At 46.1% G+C, this 23,230-nt stretch overlaps 1 protein-coding gene across 4 annotated transcripts in view; it reads left to right on the top strand.

Annotated features, from left to right (window-relative positions):
* Window positions 1–23,230, top strand: part of xmas (RRM_XMAS2 and SAC3_GANP domain-containing protein xmas) — a 417,359-nt gene that overhangs the window by 75,291 nt on the left and 318,838 nt on the right. For all 4 annotated transcript variants that reach the window (XM_075896259.1, XM_075896258.1, XM_075896260.1 and 1 more), the window contains exons 6-7: window positions 219–311; window positions 14,175–14,299. In XM_075896259.1, coding sequence (XP_075752374.1) covers window positions 219–311; window positions 14,175–14,299 — 218 coding nt within the window. The remainder of the gene's footprint in view (window positions 1–218; window positions 312–14,174; window positions 14,300–23,230) is intronic.

Consider the following 23,230-nt stretch of genomic DNA (forward strand, 5'->3'; position numbering starts at 1 on the left):
TTTGGTGCATCGTTTGTGCGTGAGCAGTACACTGCACATTTCGATCTGCTTACCATTCTTAGCGTGACATTCCAAGTTGTTGCTATCGCATTCATTGCTTCGCCCTTGCGGCAAAACAGTGACTTGTTTAATCTTAAATATGCCTCGTAAGGCCTTGAAATGCTCTAAAGGTGTGATGTGTAAACATGTGGAGCACTCCCTCTCTGGTGTATTTGCAGAGGAATCCCTGTCAGCGCTACTCAGGCAGTCTGCACACAGCGTGGGAGAGCGTTATCGAGTACTCGATGCACGAGACAAGATCATCCGGCTGCGTGAGAATCCACTTCATGACTTTTTTCACATGCATTCTTGATTGTTGGCAATTCTTGCTCCTAGTCACATCAGCGAATTCTTCATGCGTTGGCCTTGTTGTATATTGTGTGCATTTAAATGTGAAGTAAAGAGTTTGTTTCGTCTCACATTAAAAAAAAATAAGACTGCAGAATATAACGCAGGATATTTATATAAAGAACACTACCTTTATTCGAAAAATTGCAAAATTTTAACTGAGTTCACTCGCCATTATTGACATGAGAAGGAGCTTTTCACGAGTGCTATTTTGGGGTGACAACTTGCCAAGATAACTTTACTAATTGTTGGACGTGCTGGACGAGACACCTGTGTCACAGTGTTTCTTGCACCAGTCCAGGACTTGTACCTTTACGCTCTGGCAAGAGCGCAGCTGGCTTTTTATAATCCGAAGTTATGTGTTGAAAAGCAAGACATGGTGTGACCACTTATTAGTGCAATTCTGTCACCATAATTCATAACACTTACAGAAAGTGTGATAGGAGTACATTTTCAGTTTAGGATAGAGCTATACCTTCTCCTAGTTATATAGTAGGGTAAGCTGTTCCAGCCAATTGTAGATTGCCTTTATATAGCTGCTTGTTATGAACCTTTCATAATTCTGAACAGTGTATTCAACATACCGTATATACTCGTGTAAGGGCCGCACTTTTTTTTCGAAAATTTTGCTAGGTGCGGCCCTTACACGAATCAGGCCGATTTAGTACAGGCAGTACAGGCCAAAGGTCTGTACTGTTTATGCAACAGTAGCAGAGTGCAAGAGTCACAAATGACATGCCAGAAATGTTTTTATTCGGATTCCATTTCGCTGTCCTCGTTCTCGGAGGAGCTCGCCTCGGCGTCCGCGTCTTCCCAGAGACGGTCATTTTCGGTGCCGTTCATGGAGTTCGAAATTCCCGTTACCTTGAAGCTTTTAGCAACTACTTCTACTGACATGGCACGCCACGCATTCAAAATCCATTCACACACCTGTTGGAGCGACGCCCGCTTCAGCCGTCCTGTAGGGGTCTTCTCGTGGACGCCTCCAGCCATCCATTCAGAGTAACATCGGCGAAATTCCACTTTGAATGGTCTGTTGACGCATACGTCGAGCGGCTGCAGCACACTCGTCAGGCCACCGGGAATGACGGCCAAGTCCGTACGAGTTGCGGCAACTCGGTTCTTGACGCGGTCGGTCAAGTGGCCCCTAAAGCTGTCCAAAACAAGGAGGGCTTTCCGTTGTAACAGCCCTCCAGGTCTGTTTGCCCAGACGGTCTTAATCCAGTCAACGACCAGTTCCTCGGACATCCAGCCCTTCTCTTGCGCACGTACGACGATTCCCTGAGGGAACTTCTCTTTTGGGAGAGTCTTCCTTTTAAATACGACGTACGGCGGAAGCCTCCTGCCGTCTGCCGTGATGCACAACATCACAGTGCACCTTTGGCGTTCTGCACCAGTCGTGCGCACAGACACACTTTTCGCACCTTTTAAATCCACTGTGGTGCTTTCCGGTGCATCGAACCACACAGGTGTCTGGTCCGCATTCCCAATTTGGGACAGGTCGTATTCATGCTCCCTCCTGAGAGCATTCACGAAGCGATGAAACTTAATGACGTGGTCTTCGTACTCGCGCGGCAGTTTTTGGCAAATCGTCGTTCGGCGCCGAATAGAAAGCTGGTTACGGTTCATAAACCGCGTAGCCCAGCCCCGACTTGCCTTGAATTGTGCCGGGGGTATTTCCATGTGGCGAGCGATGCTGAGGGCTTTGACGCGTATCATGTCAGTCGATACGGCGTAGCCGTCCCTTCGTGTGTCGACGACGTAGTTGACGAGCTCGCTTTCGAGTTGCGGGTACTTGCACTTTTTCCCGCGAAACGCCTTTCGGCTCCTGTTAGTAGCGGCGAGGGCATCTTTCTGATTCATCCAGTAACGCACGCGCTTCTCATCGACGTCGTACTTTCGTCCAGCTTCCCGCTTCCCGTGCTCCTCGGCATAGTCAATCACTTGCAGCTTAAATGCTGCAGTGAATGATCTCAGATGCCGGCCCATCGTCCGTCACGTGCGCTGGCTTCTGCAGGGTTCACTACAACCAACAAAGTGACACCGACGACACCGATCTGAAGTCGCGCTGCCAACGTATCGACACGATGCTAGGAACGATGCCAACAAAGAGGCCGCACAAGGCAAATATGGCGGCGCGCTGTCAACAGCGTGGTCGGCGCGTCGGCGGAAGTAGAATAAAAGCGGAAAAGCGTGCAGCGCCATCTGGCTGTAAATGAACTAACTACACTTTTCTGGCGGGACATTTTGAACTTTTGTTTTTTTTTTTTCGAAATATCCGCTTTCAAAGTTGGGGTGCGGCCCTTACACGAGGGCGGCCCTTACACGAGTATATACGGTAGCCACTGAGATAGCCCAGGATGTTCTCTATAAAAGGTTTCAGTTTATTTATTTATTGAATAATACCTTACAGGCCCAAAAGTTTTAAGTAAGGAGGGTTACAGTGACTGCAGAAGTAAATTTGTAAGGAACAACTATACAATGCAGGTTAATAATAACAGTATAATGAGCTGTAAAAAAAAACTAGCAATTCGAGAGGTCAGCAGAACTTAAAACAAGAGATTAGAACTTGCTGATGAAAGTAAAGGCCAACATTTCACAACATAAAATAGCTAAAAAAAACAAGTAAAACAATCTCGCGATGATATATCAAAGAAATGCATCTGAAGTTTTTGCCGAAAGGTGTTAGGGTGACTATCAGAGGCGATATTGTCAAGAATATCATTCCACATGCGGATGGTTTGCGGTGGTGCTGATGTGTTTAACGTGCTTGTGTTACCAAACATGCGTCTGTACCTGAGATGATTGTGTAACTTGCGTGACGTGCAGAGGCGCATTGAAGGTGCAATGGCGATGTTTTGTTACTGTACACGTACTTATGAAATAGGCATAGAAAGGGCACGTGATGGCGAACATGCAATACTTGGAGGGAATGATCATGTTTAGGCTGAGTCACACAGGAGTGAATGTCGTAGTTCCTAGAAATGTAACGGCTGGCTCTGTTATAAATTGCTTTCAGCATGTTAATTTGATACTGAGCGGAAGGGGACCAAACGGGTGACCAAAACTGTTTGCAAATGCTAGATGGACAATGATAAAGGTTTCAGTGTAAATACCCTAATGTTTTGGCGGCGTTAGCGCAAACAGAAGTGACGTGTTCTAGCCAGGAAAGTCTTGGTGTAAGGTGGATGCCCAGATATTTGTAGGATGATGCCCGCGAGGGTATGTCATCTTGTATGTGGTATGAAAAGTCTGAGATGGTACGTTTTCGTCCAAAACAAAGAACTTTGCATTCATTAGTATTTAGCTTCATAGGCCAAGTGTTACACCAGCTAGAGATAGTGTTCAGATTATCTTGAAGGATGCGGTGGTCGTTAGGACGGTTTGTGGGTCTGTAGAGCATGCAGCCGCCCCCAAAGATTTTGATATTTGATGATTTATTAGATGGGAGATCATTGATCTAGGTAAGGAAAAGTAATGGGCCTAGGACACTCCCTTGAGGGACGCCAAAAGAAACATACGAAGAGGGAGAGGTAGAATTATTAACAGTTGGCACTAACTGTTTGTGCCAGACAGTCTCTGCTGGCTCCAAGAAATCTTTGTCCACAAGAATAGCCACACAGTCAATCTGAAAGGCAAATACTACAGTGCTAATGTGTTTAGGATAGAAGCCTCGCAGAATGCAAAAGGTGTATGAGATGCCATATGCAGTAAAACCTTATTTATTCAAAGTCACTAGGACTGTGAGAAATCTTTGAATCAAGCGGGTTTTCGAATGAACAAAATATACAAAAATGGGATGCAAGGAGCTTGAAATTATTCGAAGTAATCGGGGCCGGTTGTTTGCTGTGCCGACAAGTTCGTGGCTTCAGTGGTTATGTTTTCCAGCAATACAGGGTCACAATTTTGCCGCAAACAAGGAAGATGCCGTGATCAACAGCAATGTGCGTCTGCAAAAAACAAGACATCTTCACTGCAACACAGCAGTGACACTCGGCAGCATGTCGTCTGTACTCCAATGCGTCAGCATGTCAGGATGTAACTATTTGCCCATTCCTTCTTGTAAAATAAAGAACTTAATAATAGACAGTGTGACCAAATTTACGATGTGTTTTGGCTGGTAAACATGATTATTGAAGCTTTTGAACCGAGTTTTCAATGTAGGCGTTGCAGGCAAAAACTCCGCTAGCATTGCAAGTGCGCAAAATGCTGGAGCAATTGCGCTCGGAGTAGCACGGATAATATGGCTAGTTGGTATTGGTTCATCTTTTAACTGAATAAGGGCGCGCACACAAACACGGATACTACTAGAATAAGAAAATGTACACAGCGTAAGCGCCACTCGCAACTAAATTTGATTCGAAAGAAAGGTAGGCACATATGTGTCACTTTTGTCACATGACCTGGCTAGTAAAACATCAGAAAACACAAATGGGGCTATAAAACACGTGCCTTGAATCATACCCTCAGAGTGCTGATGAGGTATGAAAATTTGTGTTCTGTTAATGTGATGGAGGGTGTGCTTACGCATTTCTTCCCACTTCTAATGTGAAACTCCTCTATCAGCTCTCTAGCAGTCCGATCTGGGTCTTTAGATAAAACAATAGAATAGCAAAAAAAGGGGTGGCAATTGCACGAGCTGCACTGTTTGGGTAAGTGTGAACTATCTTCTGTGCCCAACGATCTCCTATGTTCTTGTGGCCTGGTGTTGAAACATCTTACCGTTTGGCCTATGTAGATGTGACCACAGGACAATGGTACCAAATATACAACACCTGTTTTGCACTTTATATATGACTGCTTATGATTCATAATGCATCCTCCTCGTTTTCGAACTTTTGTGTTTAGTGCTAGATTTCTATTCATTAAGCTACATAGATTGTTTAATCTGTTTGGGGCCGAAAATACCACCCAAACGTCATATCGATTTGCAATGTTTTTTACACCATGTGACAGCTTGTGCATGTAAGGGATGACAGAGGGTTTTTTAGCTGATTTCTTTATTTTATCATTTCCTTGATCCTCCAGTTTTACTGTTTTTAGTAGCTTCTGTGCAACCTTGCATAGGACAGGGTGAGGGACGCCAGCGCTGCTCAATCTTTCAAGATGATTTGAGAAACTTTCTGCCGTTTTATTGGAGCACGTTTTTTTTATTGGCGGGATTCAGAGAAGACGTAGCTACCGTATAAACTGGACTATAGGTCGAGTGGGAATATAGGTCGACCCCCCAAGTTCAGGTTACCGAAAAAAGAAAAAAAGGAAAAAAGCCCAAAACTGCCAAACCACATTTATTTGCGAATTGGGAGCACCGCACCCCGATCGTCGGAGCTCCCCTCAACCACAATTGCAACTGCTCCTATTCGTCTGACGAAGCACCACTGTATTCTGAAGACGAGAGTTTGTCGCTGGCCGCCTCCCACAGTGCGTCGTCTTCAGTGCCATCCAGCGAGTTGCTGATGCAACATTTCTTGAAAGCATTTTCCACCATGGAATCCGGCAAGGAGCGCCAGGCGGAAAGCACCCAGACACAAACAGTCGCAAGCGGAGGCTTCTGTAGGCGGCCCGTCGGTGTCTTGGGGTTGTCGCCAGACATCCACTCTTGGTATTCCAGCCGCACTCGGTCCTTGAACGGCTTGTTTAGCACAACGTCGAGCCGCTGGAGGGTGGACGTCATACCACCTGGTATCACGGCGAGGTCCGTTTTCCCGTCGCCGAGTGCGCGTTTCACTGCGTCGGTTAAGTAGCCACGAAACGCATCGAACACCAGCATGCTGCGAAGACGCAGCAGTGCACCTGGCCGACGGTTCCACAGCACTCGTATCCATTCGAGCATCATGGCCTCGTCCATGTATCCCTTTTTGTTGACGCGAACGACAACACCGGGCGGGAACACTTCCCTTCGGCATTGTCTTGCATTTGAAAATGACGAAGGGTGGAAGCTTTCTACATCTGCCGTGCATGCCAGCATCACGGTGAAGTGTGAGTGCTCGTTGCCAGTGGACAACAGCTTCACATCCTTAGCGCCGCGCTGCGTGATCGTGGTCGACGAAGGCATGTCAAACCGCACGGGGGTCTCATCGGCGTTGCCAATCTGCCCCATCATGTAGTCGTTCTGCTCCCGAAGCCGGTTCACAAAGCGCTGAAAGTTTATGAGCTTGTCCTCGAACTCCTCCGGCAACTTTTGACAGATGGATGTGCGCCGCCGGAGAGAAAATTCTTTGTGTCACATAAATCGACGCACCCAAGAGTTCGGTGCACGAAACTCTTTTCTCGTGAGCCCAGCTTCTTGAGCGAGTTCCTCGGCTTTCTTGCGAATGGTACCCACGGTCACTGGCAGCGAGCGCGCTCGAACTTCCCGCACAGAGTCCGCTAGCTTATCCTTCAGATGCAAATGAACGGCACTTCGTTCACGAAACGACATTTTTCGAGGATTGCACATCTCCAGCTTCCCTTTCTGCGCCCCCCAATAGTGCACGCTTTTTTCCGCTACGCCAAAGCGACGCTGAGCAGCCATATTCCCGTTCGCTTCTGCAAACTCAACATCTAGTTTAAACGCAGCTGAGTACTGCCTCCTCGCACCGCTAGACATATTCAGTGAACGAAAAAAAAAAGGGCCACTAAAAATGCAGCGCAACATCAAGCGGAGCGAAAACTCTGTACAGATCGGAAGCAAATCACGAACACAAAGAAAACAGATGGAGAAAAAAAAAAAAAAACAGACTGCGATTGGATTAATATGCGAATATGGCCGTGTCCGGCTTCACAAGCTCATGCAAGCCACATGTTGCCAGACAGCGTCGCACTTTCGGCTAGACACCGCTACATAAGACGAGGGGCGACATTAGCTTAATATTTCATTGAAAATATCTCAACTTATATTCCGGTTTATACGGTATTCCTATTTTAACAATACTAGAATGCCCCGAGTTAAAGTTTACTAAGGGCTTTTTTAATCGTGGCATGTATGCCCAGCATATGTGGTTCGGTTCACGGTGTGATTTTAAATCTAGAAACTGGATTTTGTCACCCTTCGGAAGTTCAACTGTGAAGGTAACGAGGAGGATGCGACGAGAATCATAGGCAGTCGTATGGAAAGTGTGAAACAGGTGTTGTGTATTTGGTACCATTGTCCTGTGGTACATCTACATTGGCCAAACGGGAAGATGTGTCAGCACCAGGTTTGCAAGAACATAGGAGATCGTCGGACAGAAAAAATAGTTCACACTTGTCCAAACATTGCAGCCCGTGCTGTTGCAACCCTATTTTTTGGGATGCTATTGTTTTATCTGAACACCCAGATCTGGCCAATAGAGAGAGCCTACAGAGCCGTTTAACATTAGGTGAACTGGGAAGAAATGCGTAAGCGCACCCTCCATCACGTTAACAGAAAACAAATTTTCATACCTCATCAGCACTCTGAGAGTCTGATCTGAGGCACGTGTTTTATAGCTGTATTTGTGTTTTATTAGGCTTGTGCGAATAGTGAATTTTTGGTTTGAAGATAATAGTGATTTTGATCGAATAATTTCGAATAGAATTCGAATGGTATGTATGACATATAAAAAAAAAGGAAATATTTATCATGACCTAACTAACTTGAGCAATATTTTTTAATTGAAATAGCGGCTCTATTCAAATGCCATTTATTTTTTAATTCAAAGGAAGTCAAAACAACCTTGAGTAGTAGTTTCAGTAGGATGCGAGTGATAACCTGTAAGATACTTAATGTTTTAAAATTAATTATACTTGGAGCATTTAAGTCATCATAACAAGCTTAATAAAATGAAGAATTGATTTGAGGGTAACATGTTAAAGGGGCCCTGCAACACTTCTTCAAGCAGCCATGGAGCCTGTAAACATGCTTGTTGCCTCACAAATTTACTGTCGCAAAGTTTCTAGAGTCAGTCTAGTACGAGCGGAGTTCCAAAAATTTGTCGCACGCTGCAATTGCATTGTCTCTTCTCGTCCCGACAAAATAGCTGGAAGCTCAGCAGGGAGGAATGGCACGATGAAAGAAAATACGTCACACGCATCTCGTGACCTTGAGCACCCTTTTTTTTTTCTTCGGATATGCGGCTTTTCAGTGCAATCTCGCGTGCACTCGTGGACAAAGGGCCACCTCCCGTGGCGGCCCCGGTAATGACGAGCGCGCCATGCTCAAATCAGCCAATGGCTGTGACCAGAGTCGTATATTCCAATGTCTTGGCTGTCGGAAGGGATTTTTGAGCTTGTAATGTCATTTGACAAGGGAAGAAAGCAATTTTTAGCTTTGAAAATATATTGTGAATTACAGGCCACGTGCTGCGCTATAATATTTGCCTCACGTGTTCCCGGTAGCCTCGACTACTAATCGGCAGCGTTTTCTGACCATGCTCAGTAAGTGTTGCAAAGCCCCTTTAAAATTAAAGGAGGTTCGCGGCAAAACAATAGGGGCTTTTTTGGATAGGGGCTTTCACGGCTTAGCACTTTCACAGTGCAGTGAAATCACCTTTACAGGCAGCTACATGTGGATTAATTTACACCTATTCGTTTATTGCGAGTACTTCGAAAATATTCAATAATTTAAAGTCCAATTCAAGTGAATTTGAATACTCAACTATTCGTTCGAATATTTGAAGCATTCGCATATTCGCACAAGCCTAGTGTTTTTTGATGCTTTACCTGCCAGGTCATGTGACAGAAGTCACGTGTGTGTACCTACCTTTTTTTTTTTTTTTCGAATAAACTTTAGTTGCGAGTGGCACTTATGTTGTGGGCATTTTCTTGTTCTAGTGTCCGTGTCTGTGTGCACGCCCGTATTCAGTTAAAAGATGGTATTCGGAGGTTTGCATACATTGTACATTTTTCCAGATTGTTCTTCAATAATTTCTTTACATTCCCAGAAAAAAATGGGTAAATCATGATGCAGTGACGCTGCGAGAAGCATGCAACATGCGGCCTGCGCATCACCACTGTGTTGCAGTGAGGAATTTCTTGTTTTCTGCAGGCACACATTTTACCTGATCACGAGTTGGTTTTTTAAAAATAATTTTACTTGTCATGCTGGAAAAAGCAAGCCTTTTCCAGCTGCCACTCATTAGTATCGCTTTGGCACATTGCTTAGTGACTCTTGAGCGCCACCGCTTCTGGAGATTTGCGGTTAAATCAGGATTACGAATTGGCACACTGCACACAAAATTTTCAAATTAACCAGACTGGGGCTGATCACCACTTCAAATTATTCACTCAGACTTGCGTTGCAAAATACACGACCACGGAAATACTTTGAATTAAGCAGGATTTTGAAATACTAACCAAGCCTAAATTAATGAGGTTTTACTGTATTGTTTTATAGCTTTAGCATGACACCCATTGCTAGGATTTATAAAAAAATCAGCTTGAATTTCTACATAACCAGCTGCAAAATTTTTTAGCTGTTGATGGGATGATCATAGCGTTCCCTGCCACATACGCAATGCACACACAACTTAATGTAACTGGCAATCAAGAGACTTGCACATCTGCATATGTGACGTCCGTGGCCTACAGGCTTTGCTGAGGTACTAAAGATGTTGTTCCATGAATGTACCATCGCTCTCGACAGGCGTGAGCAATACAAGTGTGCTATTGTGTCAAAGTGACCTTTATGATCAACCTTTGGTTCGTGTTGAATTAGAATAGAATAGTTTATTTCGAACATAGTTACATACAACATGAAGTATGTCCACAAGGCAAGGCAAAAGGAGACTCGTAGGTCTCCTGACGAGGTCTTCATCTGGACTCACACGTCGGACAGCCAGGAGCAAAACCAGAGAAAATAAGTACAATGCTCCAGAAAAACAAGTACAGAGAAACCAGAAAAAAACAACAATTAAGCACAATGTTCGTGGCACAGCCTATATAAACAAAAATGAATGGTAGAAAACACATTAAGACAGAAATTATTCAAAGTGTACATTGTTTGCATTTAACAAATATACAATTATACAAAACTACATAATTTTCATGTTCATTGCAAAACAATTGTATATTTCAAAGAGGCAGGAACAGTTGCTTTACTTGTTTTTTAAAATGTGACATACTTTAGTTTTGATTGGCCAATTCGATTAAGGATGGGTATGCATTCAACAATGAGATAGTTTGAGAATATAATTTTTGTGCCGTACCTAATTAGTCCTTGGTCTTGATCCTGTTAATGAAATAGTGCAAAGATTATATGCAACTTCTCTGTTTAGGTGTTTTTTTGAGAACATGGTACGATTATGTTTGAATACGTGGAAAATCATTGTTGCCGAAGAAAATCGGTATAACTTTGAAAATGGTGGCACATTCAGAGTTTTATACAAAGAGTCAGTTGATGGGGGTGGATGGGATGAAATCAGTTTTAAGCTTCTTTTGTGTAAAGAGGAGACACCGTTGGCGTCAGTCTTGTTGCACGTACCGCAGACAAGGTGGCACTATGTTAGGTGGGAATGAATAAAAGCAAAATATAATTGTCTTCTAACGCGCAGCGGCAATAAATATTTTAGCTTGTATAACATACCAAAATATCTCGACAACTTAGCACGAATGTGATTTATGTGCTCAGACCAGCTGAGGTCAAACTAAAAAAGGACTCTCAAGAATTGGCAAGAGTTGACGGGCGTTATTATATTGTTGTTGATGCTCAATTACACGTCATGAAGGAGTGGTTTATTTTTTGAAGAAAATATTACGTACTGTGTTTCTTTACATTTAAGTTTATTTCGTTCACATTAATCCAGGTATGAAGTTCGTTTAGCCAGATATTGGCAGGCTACTCTAATGACTTCAGATCTGGACAGGAAAAAAAACTTTGGTGTCATCGGCGTACATAGCAATGGTGGGATTAAAAGGAATGTTAGCAATGTCATTTATGTATAAAAGAAAGAGCAAAGGACCCAAAATAGATCCCTGAGTGACCCCCAAATTTGTTACCCAAGTCTCATTTCGATTCGTGAAGCTGTGTATAGTGCATTCCACAATCGAGGTAGCTCTCTAATAATGTAATGGCCAGTCCGCGGATACCATATGTCCTTAGCTTTTGAAACAAGATTTCATGTTTGATTGAATCAAATGCTTTTCAAAAGTCAACGAAAATTCCCACTGTAAAATATCGCTGTTCGAAATTGCTGCGAATCTTTTCTTTTACATGGAGTAGAGCACATTCTACCGATTTTTCGGACTGAAAGCTGTGCTGATGTTTCGAGATATTTTTAATTTGAATAAAATCGTACAATCGTTTATAAATAATATGCTCTGTGATATTGAAAAAAGAGGTAGTATCAATATTGGTTGATAATTATTGAGGTTATTATTACTGCCACCTTTGTGAATAACAGTAACATGTGCTACCTTAATTTTTTCAGGGAAAATGCCAGTCTCTAACATTCTGTTGCAGATATAAGTTAGTGGACCGACCAGAAGTATAACAGATAGCAGCTTTAATCGGTGAAACGCGGATTTCATCGTTACCGTACGAGCACGTGTCTTTCCGTGCGAACACTGTAGATGCTATATTTTCATCCGAGGTAGGTGTTAAAAACAGAATTTTTGTAGGCTGCAGGAATGCAGGAAATAGCATATTTCAAAGAGGATTCTATCTTGGGGTCGAGAAAAGCACCGGATATAAAAAAATGCATGTTAAACTGATTTGCAAGCGTCACGCCAGAGATGGCTGTTTTATTAATTTTTAGTTCGGGAGGTATACATGTTCATTCAACTCCTATAACTTTGTTCACAGCACCTCATAGTGGTTTAGGGTTATTAATTAGCAGCAAAATCATGTTTTGATAATATGGATGTTTCGCCGTTTAAGTCCAAGCTTACCGTATTTACTCGATTCTACCGCGCCCTCGATTGTAACGCGCACCCGGTTTCCACGACGAAAAGAAAAAGAAAGTAAGACATCGATTGCGACGCGCACCCATTTTTCTCGTTGGCCCGCATGATCACAACACTCGAAAAAACGACTCCTTTCGGGTGCGTCTTTCATTTAAATATGAGGTATGGGGGAAGCTTGTGCCCATCTGACGTGTAACAGAGCATTGCCGTCACTGTAGTTTTACCGTGGACCGATGTCAGCACGCGAACTTGCTTCGCCCCCTTCTTCTCGGCGGTTGTGGTGCCAGGCATGTCGAAGAGGCGTCTGATCGGCATTCTTGATTTGCCCAAGCAGGTAGTCGTTGTTGTGCCGCAAGTTTAGGACGAACCTCTGAAAACTATGAAGCTTTTCTTCGTACTCCTCTCGAAACTTTTCGCATATGCCCGTTCGCCTTCGGAGGGAAAAGCTTTTCCTCTTCATAAAGTTAGTTAGCCAGCACCTGCTTGCTTTAAACTGGCTCCGCATTAGCCCTTTTTTCTATTCTAAGGCTAACTGCATAGCACGCACTTGGAGCAGTTCTGTCGTCACGGGCCGCTGTGCCGCTCGCTGCTCAAGCACATACTCGCCGAGCAGCTCTTCAATTTGCTGAAACCGACCCTGCTGTGGTCCACTGAAGTCTTTGCGTGAAGCTTTGCTGTCGACAATCTTCTGCTTTTTGTTTCCGCCAGTCCCGCATGCACGTTTCGGGAACTCTGCACGATCGCGATGTGGCCCGATTTCCGTCCATTTCTGCACACGCGATGACTTTTCTTTTAAAAGCAGCATTGTGGTGCATCGTGGTGCAGTTTTTGGAGTCGGCCCTTCCATGCCGTCGATGCTAATGCACTACAAGATGACGAACTCCTCAGCACACGTACGGAGTGCGGCACATGGGAAACACATACGCAGAAACGGCCGACGCGCCATGCTGACGCACGGGCGGCACGTAGGGAGCGGCCATTTTGGAAATGCCGATAGCAATAGAATGACCGTATTCATTTTTTTTTCGTACTCGATTCTAACGCGCATGCGATTTATGAACTAGCTTAACAGGAAAAAAGGTGCGTGTTAGATTTGAGTAATTACGGTAATTTATTCTTATACTTTTTCAACGTGAATAAATCTTCTGATTTTTTGTTTTCAGGAAACGAGCAAACATGAAGTCTCTTTCTTTAATGCGGTTGAATAATGACGGTGTTATCCACTGTTTTCTAGCTTTTCTGTGCCTCTTAATCATAACACGTGGAAAAACATGATTATAGTTCTCACTGATTTTTTCGAATAAATATATCGTAGGCCTTTGATGGATCAGGTTCATGGTACAGTTCATCCTAGCTAGTTTCACTCATTAAAGAACAGAACTTTGTAACGCTAGCGGTGTTTATTATTCTATGCGTATAAATACTTCTTGATAATAGTTTTTTCAAGGTGAATAGAACAAAAAATGGCAAATGGTCACTCATTCCCTACGAAAACACACCAGACACAAATGTTTTCCAGAAGGGAACTTGTAAAGCAGACATCGAGCAATGTGGCAGATTGTTTAGTGACCCTTGTGGGTTGATCAAAGACATTTCCACACACATAAGGCGACATTAACTCAATAATATTTGTACTAACATTGCTATTTACAAGTAAATTTATATTCATATCGCCAAGTTTTGTTGCATTGAATTTGTTGAAAGAAGCGAATTCTGAAAAAAACTCAACAAAATGAAGAAATGTTTCTACCCTACTTGGAGGACGACGATATAATAAAAGAACAGTGACCTTGTTAGTAACAACACGAATTGCTTCATAGGCATCATTGATAGCAAATTAACAAAGAAGAAATAAAAGAAAGCAATAAAGAAATGCTGTAGGTGCAAATGTGATCGTCAGTGTGTTATGTAGCCTGTTATGGAGCCTTGCAGTAATAATGGTGCAGGACTGGAGAAACAGAGTGACCTTGCCACTGCCCGTGCCACCAGGGGTGCCTGTCCTGATATGTGCCCCGAGAAGGAACGCTACTCTCGCACCGACAAGAAGTGCCTCAGCTCTTTCGAGATGCTGGTAAGAGCCCAAGCTGCAGTGCAAACCTGGCTATGTTTTCTGCAAAATAATGCAGTAAATCTTGTCGAGAATACCACCTGAAGGCAGTCTCTTTCCATGCTGTACTGTTGGATGAGCTACTCATTTTCTGCTATTCTTCCAAACCCTCTAGCTGGTTTGGCACCGAATTCGAAATTATTTCTGAAATTTCTTAAACATATGCCTTGCCTGTGCTTTTTTTCAGATTAACTACAGTTAAGCATAGGTATAATGAAATTGACAAATTCTCAAAGAAATTCATTAGAAACAGGTTTTCGTTATATGCCGTTTCAGTACGAAAATTCTACAAGGAGCTTACCCATAACACTTATTTAGCGCTAAGAAACTGCTTTGTTATTTCGACAGCAATTACATTATAGACTGTTTATAATGTAAGTGGTGGGAATCGCGAATATACGCACTGTAAGTGGTACCACACTCTATACTCGGCGACAGCTTTTCTTGACATTGGAGCGAAGGCTATGGAGGCGGGGCCTCCGCACATTTGTGTTACTACGCAAGTAGTCTGGCAGCTTGCAGCCGATTTCGGTTCCAGTTTCGGTTTTTGCTTGCTCGCTGCGCTAGTGTGTTTATTATAGCAAAATGTACGCATGCAAAATGGGAACGTCAGAGTTAAACTTTGATGAGAGTGCATACATGCAGCTAGTTACTGTGCTGTTTATATACTGGTACATATAAAATTTTCCGTTGTTCAGAACGTTTTCCCAGCATTATTCAGCCTTTATAACAGAGAAGTTTAGGTTCCGTGTTCAGCCCAGTATATACGGGTACGCGCCACACGTGATCGAATGTTAACGTTTACGGTATTGAGCCCTGGTACAGGCGAAATGGAAGACCGGTTGCGGCACGATCCGGCCACGGGCCTGTCTTGTTTCAGTTTTGCTATATTCGGTTTACGCCCTCAAAGGCTGTCAGCAATGATTGGCGTAGACTGTGCCTCAGGGTTCGAGAAGCCTCACAATTGTTGTAGATCGTTGTTAAGATTGCGCGCAAGACGCGAACAGTGAAGCTTATTTCAGAGCTTGCGCGGCCACCAGTGATAAGGCTGGAAAGTTCGATGCGTGATGTATAAAAGACGGCGCGTCCCAACGATGAGCAGTTTTTCCACGGCCGATGCTGTGCTCGCCGCTGCAAGAGCGAGCAGCAGACGCAGCCGGCGTGCAAAAAACGTGGTGCCGTCCAAGAAATAAAAAAGAAAAAAAACTAGGGCGCACGATAACTTCTTTTCCAAGAACAGCATTCCATACTTGTTCTATTCTTATAATGAAGAAAGTTTTACTTATTTGAGCCAAGTAGCTATTAGAATCAGAAAATAAAATAGGTACTATTTCCTGGCGCGCGCGCATGCAGGTGGTTCGGCTCTATAGCTTCCACAGTGCTGTCAAGAAAAGCTGTCGCCGAGTATTACCGAAACAACTTTTTTTTAGGGCTGCAGCTGTGCTAAACATGTTGAGCATGCAGCCTCGCATGTCCATGAATTGAAGCATGCGATGCGGGGTGCATACCTGCCAAGTCTCCCGGATTGGCCGGGAGGCTCCCGAATTTTCACCGTTTTTTCCGGTTGTACGGTTGTCATGAAAATCTCCCGGAAATCGAAATTTCTTTGCATCTTCTGGCTGCATTGACAAAAAAGCAGCTCAATCCGCTCTAGGATTCTCGGACCTACCCCATTTTATTATAAATGAGTATAAGAGGCGTTCGTGTAAACGTACAGTATAATCTCATTGATAGGAAACCGCAGCAGACACGAAATCTTGAAATTCACCAGCCAAATTTTACTATGTTCATTGGGCCTCAATTCGAATGCTCTGAACATATTTCCTAATCGCGGCGGGTGATACGAAATTTAGTACGCAAACTGCAGTACCAAGGCCGAGAGCAGCTTACTCGAAGCTTCGAAAGTATGCGTGCGACCGGCGCGCGCACCGTCTTCTACAGTGCGTGTGATTATCGTTGCCACAACCGCTGTGGACAAAACTGCGGTCGCCCTTGACACGATCATGTATGGCGACGACGTAACTGAGAGAACTCCGAAAATGTGCGCTCAACCAGTCAAAGCAACGTTTCTTTCCGCAAACTCGGCAGGCAAAGCTGCGACAGATGCTATCGTAGATGGCATAAAATGATTAAGTTTTGAAGGCGCGTGCTCAGTTAAGCGCGCGGGGATTTTAAAATGAACTACCGTTTTCCGCGACCGTTGCGCGCAAAACGGCGGTCGCGGCGACGTGATAGCGATCTACGAGTTCCGATGACTTGCAACGATAGGTTAGATGCAGTAAATACGTAAAAATTAAAAAAAATAAACAGCTACAGTTTTGCCGCAAGGGTGAAGCAATAAATGCGACAGCAACAACTTGGAGTGTAACGCTGAGAACGGCAAGCAAATCGAAACGTGCAGCACGCTGCTCACACACAAATGACGCACGAAAATGATACTCGCAGGACGAGAGCGAACTAACAACGTTTACGGCTCGACACGTAATGCGCTGTTTAAACAAAACAAAGCACGATACGTAATCAAAGGTACGGATGAGTACAAACTAACAAGTGTCCCAGTTGCCCCGCCGCGGTGGTCTAGTGGTTAAGGTACTCGGCTGCTGACCCGCAGGGCGCGGGTTCGAATCCCGGCTGCGGCGGCTGCATTTCCGATGGAGGCGGAAATGTTGTAGGCCCGTGTGCTCAGATTTGGGTGCACGTTAAAGAACCCCAGGTGGTCTAAATTTCCGGAGCCCTCCACTACGGCGTCTCTCATAATCATATAGTGGTTTTGGGACGTTAAACCCCACATATCAAGTGTCCCAGTTGTTACAGCTCGCTGTGTATGAAAAGCGTGCTGTTTTTGCAAAAGGGGCTGGTGCAGAGACCAAAGTGACCTTTGTGGGCCTGGCAACTAACTCTTTGGTTTCGGTGAATGTCGAAGGCACTCGATTCCTCCACCAAAAGATAAGCGCGCGTGCACAGGCATTCATCCATGAGGCAAAGTACACAATGAGAGATAAGCATGCGTTGGCGTCAAGCGCCGGTGGCTTTTTTTCTTTGAGTGAGTGTTCATATATATATATTGCCACGCTGTGTTGGTGGCAGAAGACGAGAGCGAAGAAGTGAATTGCAGCTGTGGCTGAGTAAACAGTCCTCCACTTCGAGTTCCTGCCTATCATTTCCTCTCGCGACAGACTGGTGGACGTGCTGGGTACTGTACTGCGTCTTATGCCTGCTGGTCCTGAACCATGTAGGGGTGCTGACACCCCCCCTGTAAAGTTGTCTGCGCCGCGTGGCGCACGTGTCTCGCCTTAAGGTTTTATTTCGGTGGTGACCACCGCCGGGCGATAGATGGCATTGTGTTCGCTTTGAGTATCACTGTTGGTAGAGTGGTAGCGTGCGGTGGCCCCTGGCAGAAGGCAGGCCTTAGTGGTGGGCGAGAGTTGAGCGAGCCTCTTCTGCGCGTGGCGGCTGCCGCGAACGGTTGTCTGTAGCGTGGGTCCCCGGTGCTCGGCACCGCGGGCTTTGCGCCAGGGTCCCACGTGGAATGTCAGGCGTTGGCGACACCGCCTTGGGTATGTGTTAGTGTGTTGGGTGTGTTAGTGTGTGTTTATCATGTTATTGTGTGTTTAGTGTGTCACTGCGTTTTGTTGTTTGTATGGTAGCGTGTTAATTGAAATTGGTGTATCATTCGGCGGACGATATCGTCGTCTAAATTAGTTAATAAATGTATGTATGTTGTGTGCTTTGTACCGACCGCATCTGGTGTGTCCGTTCTCTCCAAGAGCGTGGCGAGGCGCTCGTTCGCCTCGCCGAGACCCCACAACCAGAAGCAACCACCACCAGTGCACCAGGGTCTGCTGATATCTATCGAAGCAGCCGCCGCCTTCAAGGACTACCACCCCAGTACGGCCCCTAGGCAAGTTCCGTGAGGACAATGTTTGCCACATCCGCAACCCAAACCGAGCATGACCCACTCGCTAGCGTACCCTGTGTCATCAACAGGCCTCGCACGCCTAACCCATTCCATGGTGATGCCGGTGAGGATGTCGAAGACTGGCTTGATCATTTCGACCGGGTCGCTGCCATCAACGATCGGGACAATCGCCGTAAGTTGAAGAACGTGTATATCTCCCTCTTAGACGGGGCAAGAGTGTGGTATCAGAACCACAAAACTTCATTCACAAGTTGGCAGGAATTCCATCGGCAGCTTCGCGAGGCGTTCAGTAACCCCGAACGAAAAGAGAGAGCGGAGCAGACACTTTCTTTGCGATTTCAAATGCCGAACGAGAGCGTTGCCATGTTTGTCGAAGAAATGTCGCGATTGTATGACGGGCTGACCCCCACATGCCAGAAGACAAGAAAGTGCGCCTGCTAATGCGAGGCGTAAAGGAGCAACTTTTCGCGGGCCTTGTGCGCAACCCTTCTACGACTGTGTCCGAGTTCATACGTGAGGCGCATGCTTCGGCAGCGGGTGTCGCAGTATGAGCGTCAGACGGCCATGCCCGCTGCGTGCTCGCTTGTACCAGGAGGTGATAACAGTGAGGTCCTCACAGAACTCATACGGCAAGTTGTACACGAAGAACTTCGGAAATTTCATGCAGCATTCCCTCCCAGTAGCACTGCTCTTACGGACGTCGTTCGTAACGAAATTAGGCAGTTCGTTTACTCCTCACCATCATCGCAAGTTGAACCGTCCACGCTTTCCTACGCGGATGCCCTACGCGTCTCTACGCCGTCGACGGCACATTTTGCTCATCCACCTACTGGGACCCTCAGACGCTTTCCAAGTCCAGCCCATCGCCTGCCTTCTCAGGCCGATTTTCGTCCTGGCCCGCGGAAGTCTACCGTCTGCCGTGCACCCGACAATCGTCCTTTGTGCTATCATTGTGGAGAAGTTGGACACATGTACCGCGACTGTTACTACCGACGAATAGGCCTACGCGAATTCCACCCAGATGCACGTTGTTCACGCTATGGTGAGTGCCCACAAGAAATATTGGATTACTTGAAAGGTAGTCATCATGCTCCTGTCTCGCTGCGAAGACAGTCACGGTCACCATCACCCCGCCCGTCCACATCAATGCACCGCGCTCGACCTGCCTTTGGGTGCCCTGGTGTCAGTGGCGCAAGCCCACGCCGGGGAAACTGAAAACGGCGACCTCCGGAGCTGACGCCGCTGTCACGCAAACCGACAAATACCCTCCGCCGCTGCCTTACGACGTGCCGTTAAAGCCTGTTTGTGAAACCGCCAACAGAACGTCTGCTGCCATTACCGTTTCCGTCGACTGTTATCCGGTGACTGCGCTTGTCGACACGGGAGCTGATTACTCGGTGATGAGTGCTTCATTGGCCACCCGTCTACACAAGGTGCTGACAACGTGGGACGGCCCTCAACTAATCACCGCTGGAGGACACCTCGTATCCCCTATAGGAAAGTGCACCGCCAGGCTTGAGATTTGTGCGTCGGCTTTTGTAGCATCATTCCTTGTACTGCCAAATTGTTCTCGGCCGGTCATTTTGGGCATGGATTTTCTACAAGAGTATGGAGCGATAATTAATTCGCGTGATTTGTTCGTCAGTTTTGTTAACTGTGTTTCTCCAGATTCCGACATCGAAAACGAACATCCTGGCGTGGCCTTACGCGTAGTCGATGATTGCGTCACATTGCCACCTCGCAACAGTATCTTCGTGCTTGTTGAGTGTCCACGGGAGCAGTCGATTACGGGCATCGCCGAAAGTAACCTGACGTTATTGCTTGATCGGGAAGCGGCCATTGCTCGAAGTCTCGTTCAACTGCGAAATGGCCAGACTATGGTTTTAGTTACGAACTTCGGTGGCGAACACAGGCATTTTGCGAAACGCACAACCATAGCTTACTTGGAGCCATTGGATGATTTGGACGCCTTCCCTTTGATTACGACGATCTTGACTGAGAACAGCTGTGATACTGACGTGACTAGTCGCCTCAAGGTCAATCGCCAGTTGGAAGAACCTAAGAGGGCGAGGCTCCTCAGTCTCCTCTCATCCTTTAGCGACTGTTTTGCCACTACTTCGAAAGTCCGGCAGACTCCTCTAATTAAGCACAGAATTATCACTGAGTCCTACGTGCAACCCGTGCGCTAACATGCTTACCGTGTGTCGCAGAAGGAGCAAGATGCTATCCGTCATCGAGTGAAACAAATGCTCGACAACGACGTAATTCAACCATCGAGTAGTCCTTGGGCGTCACCAGTTCTGGTTAAAAAGAAAGATGGTTCATTACGATTCTGCGTCGACTACCGCAAACTGAACAAGATAATGAAAAAAGACCTATATCCTCTTCCTCGTATTGATGGCTCCTTGGATCGCCTGCGACACGCCCGTTACTTCTCTTTCATGAATCTCCGTAGCGGACCCCGCAGGGGCGCCTGCGCAAGTAGGCGTTTGGTGTGTAGCGACACCACGGACCCGAGCTAAGGGGGAGTTTCTACTCCCTCCCATGCCTAGCCGTGCGTGGCTTTGCCGTGCCCGGGGAAAAGGGGATCCTGGGGGTTGAGCTGACGCTGGGTGATTGGACCTTTAAGGCCCCCCGGCAGAGGCAACACACCCCTTTGGCCCCAGCTTCACGTAGACGGCACCCCTGGGCTGACCCACCCAGGGGAAATCGGCAGTCGCCTTTTCCTATCTCTCTCTCCCTACATCCTCGTCTTTCTTACTTTTTTGCTTTCCTGTCTACTTCTCTCTTCTGTTTACTTCCAATTTTCCTGGCGGCAAGGGTTAACCCTGTGCAAATAGCCTACCTTGGTCTAGGCGCATTGGGTTATGGCAGTGTTGTACGGCTGACGTCTGCAAGCTTTCAGCACCTGCAAACTTGCAGCGTCCCCTTGTTGGGCTCCGTGGTGGGTGGCCGCCAACGCTGCTGAACAAAAATAAGACCGGCATGCATGGAGCATTCCCTCAACTGTCTGATCGTACCGGCCTAAAGCTGGTACGCACCGATGACATAAATTTCTTTAACCAGCCAATAGAAACTTTTCCCCACTTCCACGTCATTCACTGTGAAAAAACCGGAAAGCAAGCCAGGACCGTATCTCCTTTCGTAGTTGCCAGGTGTCTTACTGAAACTCTCGGGGCTGGATACAAAGTAACCAAAATGGCTAGCGGAGACCTTCTTCTCGAAATTCGGGACAAAGCACAATTTGTAAAGCTAGACAGCCTCTCAACGTTTGGTGACGTACCGATCACTGTAACACCACACAGATCCATGAACATCACTCGCGGAGTGGTATCTGATGCAGACTTACTTGAACTCACCGAAACTGAACTTTTGGAAGGGTGGAAGAGCCAAAATGTCAATAATGTACAGAGGATAATCATCAGAAGTGATAATAAGGAAATACCAACGAAACACTTGATACTCACGTTTGCATCCAGTAAACTACCAGACTCCATTCAAACAGGGTACACAAAGACATCTATCAGGCCGTATATACCAAACCCTCGTCGTTGCTTCCAATGCCAGAGGTATGGCCATGGCTATAAAACCTGTCGTGGTCGCCAGACTTGTGCACAATGTGGAGTCCTAGGCCACGTGTCTGAGAACTGCAAACAACCGCCACACTGTGTAAACTGCGAAGGAAACCATGCCGCATATTCACGCTCCTGCACACACTGGAAAAAAGAAAAAGAAATTATTACATTGAAGGTGAAGGAGAACATTACGTTTAAGGAAGCACGGCGAAGATTCGCTCCATTCTATGGACCTACATACGCTGATGCGGCGCGTCAGGGGGCACCGCCGCACCAGCCCTCGCCACTCCTTCGGCCCGCGCATACCGAGCCGGCGGTTGTGGCACCTGCCCCCAAGGCGGCTGTGGCCCAGGCTACACCGCCTACTCCCAAACAGAGACCGGAGACTCCAGAGTCTTCGGGTCTTAAGGCCTCCCCTCACCAGGCGAGGCCCAAAATCCGAACTAACAGCCCGCACGTGCGGGCATCCAGTGCCTCCGAGGAGGCAATGGATACGTTGGCACCCTTGGTGCCGAAAGAGCGGCGTGGCTCCTTGGAGCACGCCAAGAAAACAAAAAAGCAAATAACAGGGCCTGGTGACGGCCCTGTTAAGTGAACTCAAACACCCTGTCTAAACAGCGACTCGCTTCTCGTACACACAGCATTATTTTACATTCACCGTGAACACTCAAATTATACAATGGAACGTCAGGGGCCTTCTCAGAAACCTTGACGACATCCAAGAACTCTTACACGAACACTCACCAAAAGTGCTGTGTGTACAAGAAACACACCTTAATTCAAAACACACAAAGTGTCTTCGTAAATACGCTATTTTTCGAAAGGACCGTGATGATGCCATGACATCATCCGGAGGTGTTGCCATCATAGTGAATCAAGGAATTGCATGCACACACTTACAACTCCAAACATCCCTTGAGGCAGTGGCTGTTCGAGCGGTTCTTTTTGATAAACTGATCACAATTTGCACTATTTACATTCCTCCTAGCTATCAGCTGCAAAAACGTGATTTACACTCTTTAATTGATGAACTTCCGAAACCTTATGTTCTCCTTGGAGACTTTAATGCGCATAGCAGGCTATGGGGTGACTCTCGGTAAGACGCGCGAGGTCGACTGATCGAACAATTCCTTCTCCCGTCGAGCGCGTGTCTCCTAAATCGAAAAGAACCAACCTATTATAATCTCGCCAATAACACCTACTCCTCCATAGACCTAAGCATAGTATCTCCATCTCTTGTGCCCCTACTCCAGTGGAAAGTCGTCAGTAATCTGTACGGAAGTGACCACTTCGCTGTAGTTTTGAGCACAAATACAGTAACTGAATGTCCACCACGTGTTCCCAAGTGGCTCATAAACAGAGCCGACTGGGAACAGTTTTATACCATCGCTCGTCTAGGTT

The sequence above is a fragment of the Rhipicephalus microplus genome, chromosome 5 (assembly GCF_043290135.1).
Source record: "Rhipicephalus microplus isolate Deutch F79 chromosome 5, USDA_Rmic, whole genome shotgun sequence".
Taxonomy (NCBI): domain Eukaryota; kingdom Metazoa; phylum Arthropoda; class Arachnida; order Ixodida; family Ixodidae; genus Rhipicephalus; species Rhipicephalus microplus.